Raw genomic sequence first — 4,907 nt, 5'->3', positions numbered from 1 at the left:
TGACCTTTCCCTTATTTCGACCGTAGAATCTAACAGAGACATTACTGTGGATATTCTGACAAAAAAATTAGACATTCCATGCCCTCGGAGATCGCGTTTCGAGTAAAACACGTATACAATGATATTAATATCAATTTGCGTGAATGTTCTTTGATTCACCGGATATTTGTTAGTACTACTTTCTAGCAAAGTAGGTACTATGAAAAAAAAATACTAACTGCTATCTAGTTAATTTTAACTTGATTAGCTGTTATGCTAAATCCGTGGGTGCTTAAAAAGTTATACATTTGTGTTATGTAAGTTTTATAATTAACTTTCAGAAATTGTATTTTTTTTTGTGTTATTTCAAAATTTTGTTAAGAAGAGTATTTTTCATCTAATTTTAAGGTACAATAATTTGTTTAAAAAAAACGCAACTGCTTTAGGAAAAAAAAAAACCATGAGGACTATCAATCTACTTTTCAATCTTAATTTAGACATCAATTTTTTAATTGTATTAAATGAATTTAGAATATTCAAGAATTACGAGAAAACAACAACTATAATAATTTATAAAATCACTAAAAATCTAGACTCATGAAATAGTAAAAATCTTATGAATTTTATAGTAGCATTTAATAAATAGGAGTAGAAAATAAATATACGAATCCTTAAAAATGTAAACATTTGTAAATGTGTTTCTGAGTGTGTAAGAGCGTTCCTTTTCTGCATCATCAAAAGACTACTATAGTCTATAAAGAAAGGCTTCCCAAAAGCCCTCAGCTTTAATATCTCTGTCTGCCACATTCCCATACACAGATCACATCAAACATAAATTCTGTCTTCTCCCCCAAAAACCTCGTCCTTCCTCCTCTCCCTTTTTCCTCTTTGTTTTCTTTTACACATTTTCCTCTTAAATCACGTTGCTCTATTAACTACTCCTATTCATTCTTTAGCTTTTCACCATGATAAAATGAACTGTCTTTAGCTCCTAGAGTTTATTTTCCTGCTATTTTTCACTTGGTTCTTAGGCTCACTCTCTTTTGGTTAATCTTGAAAATCAATTTGTTGAAGGAAAACCATGTTTTTTCTTTTTGTTTCTTTCATTAGTGTAAACCCCATCTGATTTTTGTACTCAAAACCATTTTCTGATCTGGAGTTTCTTCCTTTCATTTAAGTGTAGGAAAAAAAAAAGAAAAACATGATCTCACTTTCAGACCTTTACCATGTTCTCACAGCTGTAGTACCACTCTATGTAGCCATGATATTGGCTTATGGTTCAGTAAAATGGTGGAAAATTTTCAGCCCTGATCAATGTTCAGGAATCAACAGATTTGTGGCTCTTTTTGCAGTTCCATTGCTGTCTTTTCACTTCATTTCATCCAACAATCCTTATGCCATGAACTACAAGTTCATAGCTGCTGACACTTTGCAAAAAGTTGTAGTTCTTGGTGTTTTAGCCATTTGGTCAAGAATCAGCTCAAGGGGGTCCCTTGAGTGGTCCATTACTTTGTTTTCTCTTTCCACTTTACCAAACACTTTAGTTATGGGAATCCCTTTGTTAAAGGGTATGTATGGTCAAGCTTCAGGAAGTTTAATGGTTCAAATTGTTGTGCTTCAATGTATCATTTGGTATACTTTGATGCTTTTCTTGTTTGAGTATAGAGGTGCAAGAATGCTTATTACTGAGCAGTTTCCTGATACTGCAGGGGATATTATTTCCTTCAAAATTGACTCTGATGTTATTTCATTAGATGGGAAAGAACCATTGGAAACTCAAGCTGAAGTTGGTGAAGATGGTAAACTTCATGTAACTGTTAGAAAATCCTGTAGTTCAAGGTCTGAAGTTTTTTCAAGAATGTCACATGGTCTTAACACTGGTGTTTCATTAACCCCTAGACCATCAAACTTGTCCAATGCTGAGATTTACTCTTTACAATCTTCAAGAAATCCAACCCCTAGAGGTTCAAGCTTTAACCACACTGATTTGTACTCAATGGCGAATGGGAAAAGTGCAAATATGAGTCCTAGGACATCAAATTTTGGTAACATGGGATTTGATGAGGAAAGTGGATTTGGTGGGAGGGCAAATGGGGTTTATGGACAGGGGAATGTGGGGTACCCTGCACCTGCTAATGCTGGAATTTTTTCACCTGCTACTGGACCTGGGGCTAAAAAGAAGGCTAATGGAACTGAGGCTGGTAAAGATCTCCACATGTTTGTTTGGAGTTCAAATGCTTCACCAGCTTCTGAAGGTGGAATTCATGTGTTCAGAGGAGGAGAATATGGTAAAGAGCCTGGTGTTGGAGCTCACCCAAAAGGTTGGTAACAATTGGTATCTCATATGTTTTTGACTATTTTATACTAGTATTTTAGTTAGTTTTTTTTGTTTGTCTAGATTTGGAGGAGTACACTATCTTTTATTATTCCTTTTGTGATCCTATGCTTGTTGTAGGAACTTTTAACTTTGTGATACACTAAATATGTTTTTTGATTTGACTTTGTTATAGCATTAGTCTGTGGATGAACAGTTTTTTTTTTTTTTTTGTTAAGCTGCTGCCCAATTTGAGTTGCCTTCTAGTATAGTTTAATTGTTTTCAGGTATAGCTTTGGCCATTTTAATAGCAAAGTTCCTGAAATTGTGGTCCTCTTTTGTCTTCTCGTGAGTCATGCATACGTTACTTATAACAATCGCTTGCATAGGCATACTTGATTCAAGATTTCAAGTTATTGAGTGCAAAATTTCGTCAATATTACTATTCCTATCTTTTAAGATAACATTTGCATGTACCTAAAGTTTTGACATTTTAAACTATACATGTATAGTGTGAGTTGAGGAATCCACTTGTTATCAAAGGTCACATCCGCTACTATTCATATGAAGTTTGCTGAGTTGATATTATGCTTTTGGCATTTAATTTTTTCATTAATGATTGATTTCTATATATTTTTGCACATTAGATTACAATGATTTTGGCCGAGAAGAGTTCACTTCCGGTAACAAGAACCCTAATGGATGTGATCGAGAAGGACCAGTGCTAAAAAAGCTTGGCTCAAGCTCTACGGTTGAGCTGTTTCCCAAGACTGCTAATGATACTAAGGCTACTGCTATGCCTCCTGCTAGTGTTATGACCAGGCTTATTCTGATTATGGTCTGGCGAAAACTTGTTAGGAACCCAAATACTTATTCCAGTCTCATTGGCCTCACTTGGTCCTTGGTCTCATTCAGGTATACAGAAACTTTCTTGATTTAAATGCGTTTTCATAAAATTTATGTTGTCAATTCCAAATTAGTTGATGTCGACTATATGAATTATTTGCATCCATTCCGATCACGCCTATGATATTCCAATATTGAATAATTCTATGTTCTTAGGTGGAATGTTGAGATGCCTGTGATTATAGCCAAATCAATATCTATTCTCTCTGATGCTGGTCTTGGAATGGCAATGTTTAGTCTTGGTATGTATATTGTGACAAACATTTAGAAAGTCCAATTAAGATTTAGGCTATGTAGTTACAGTGAGCTGATTTTGTTCATAAACTGCAGGTTTGTTCATGGCGTTGCAGCCTAGAATGATTGCCTGTGGAAAAACAATTGCTTCCTTCTCTATGGCAGTGAGATTCATCACTGGTCCAGCAGTCATGGCCGCAGCCTCCATCGCTGTTGGACTTCGAGGTGTTCTTTTGCACATTGCAATAGTTCAGGTAAAGGACCTAAAAGGCTACAATGCAACAACTTATATCAACTGACCGACGTAATTGTTTTGTATACTTTAATTTTCAGGCAGCTCTACCTCAAGGGATTGTTCCTTTTGTCTTTGCAAAAGAATACAATGTTCATCCCGATATACTGAGCACAGGGTGAGGACTCCAAAATCTTACTAGTTTTCAGCATATATCAGCATATTTTAATTAAATTTTATGCACCAATAGTGCATTACACGTTAAGTGTAATTCGACTTTTTCCAAAAAATTATTCACCATCTTTTTGGAGTTACTAACATATAGTGTTGCCATTAACTGCACTTTGTTTTTGGTTTTCAAGTAACTTACTTGTGTTATGTTTTATCGCCCGTCACGAATCTAAACTCTTTAGTTTAATTGCCTTATAATAGTGGTATTGGTGAGTGCAGGGTTATATTTGGGATGTTAATAGCCCTTCCAATCACTCTGGTCTACTACATTTTGCTGGGGCTTTGAAGCTGAAGACAGTAAAGTTACAGAAGATATTAATCTCAAAGGAAATGACATTTTTAATTTTTGCCACTGCTTTTTATGACTTCTAACAAAATGAGCTCTCACTTCTCAGTAGCCTAGTAGAGATAAAAAGATGATAGCAGAAAGGGAAGGCAACAAGAGAGAGAAATAGACGATTAGAATTATTTTGTTGTCTCTTTATCCCTTCTATTTTTGAACCTAGTGATGTACAATGTTATTTAACCAGTTTGCTTTTCATGAAGAAAGTGAAAGCTCATTTCTCCCGTTGAGGTACCATTATTTTCAAAAATATTACTCCCTCCGTTCCAATTTATGTGAACCTGTTTGATTGGACACAAAGTTTAAGAAAAAATGAAGATTTTTAGAATTTGGAACCTGTTTCAGTGCTTATTTATTGTGAGTTTGGGATCGAGGGCAGGCAATTCATTAAGGCTGTTATTGAAGTCCGGAATCACCCCTCCTCCCCTTGCGTGGTTTGATAATCAATTACGTCTTTTATCTGTTTAACCTTACGCAATATATCGTTTGTATCAAATTAATTCATATATCTTTAAAATCACATATAAATTTAATTGTTATTCGTTTTTTAGGGTAAACAGTTTCGCGTCCACCGCGGGGCTAAGGATAACAGTGGCAGTTTGATACAAATTTTTATAACACACTTTATTTTATACTTATTCTTTGAGCTTTTAATTTCACGTTAGATT

At 34.8% G+C, this 4,907-nt stretch overlaps 1 protein-coding gene across 2 annotated transcripts; it reads left to right on the top strand.

Moving 5' to 3' along the window:
* Positions 1-843: 843 nt before the first annotated feature.
* LOC104233437 (probable auxin efflux carrier component 1b) lies at positions 844-4,479 on the top strand. 2 transcript variants are annotated; one of them, XM_009786834.2, is made up of 7 exons: positions 1,098-1,547; positions 1,689-2,300; positions 2,941-3,208; positions 3,356-3,441; positions 3,530-3,687; positions 3,767-3,843; positions 4,116-4,479. In XM_009786834.2, exons 1-7 carry the CDS (start codon positions 1,181-1,183, stop codon positions 4,180-4,182), a joined length of 1,635 nt encoding a protein of 544 aa, XP_009785136.1. In that variant the 5' UTR covers positions 1,098-1,180; the 3' UTR covers positions 4,183-4,479. The 2 variants fall into 2 exon arrangements, with proteins under 2 accessions (XP_009785135.1, XP_009785136.1); XM_009786833.2 differs by having other exon boundaries at positions 844-2,300.
* The last annotated feature ends 428 nt before the right edge of the window (positions 4,480-4,907 follow it).

This window comes from Nicotiana sylvestris, chromosome 12 (genome assembly GCF_000393655.2).
Source record: "Nicotiana sylvestris chromosome 12, ASM39365v2, whole genome shotgun sequence".
In the NCBI taxonomy this organism is placed as follows: Eukaryota; Viridiplantae; Streptophyta; class Magnoliopsida; order Solanales; family Solanaceae; genus Nicotiana; species Nicotiana sylvestris.
The sequence above is the reverse complement of the archived record's forward strand: the minus strand, read 5'-3'. Positions and strand labels throughout refer to the sequence as shown.

What these genes read in the sequence shown, in the direction of transcription:
- LOC104233437 (XM_009786833.2), top strand. Translation starts at nt 1,181, where the DNA reads ATGATCTCACTTTCAGACCTTTACCATGTTCTCACAGCTGTAGTACCA. An exon ending in TGGTCCTTGGTCTCATTCAG is followed by an intron (nt 3,209 to 3,355) that starts GTATACAGAAAC and finishes CTATGTTCTTAG; the next exon opens with GTGGAATGTTGAGATGCCTG. An exon ending in AATGGCAATGTTTAGTCTTG is followed by an intron (nt 3,442 to 3,529) that starts GTATGTATATTG and finishes CATAAACTGCAG; the next exon opens with GTTTGTTCATGGCGTTGCAG.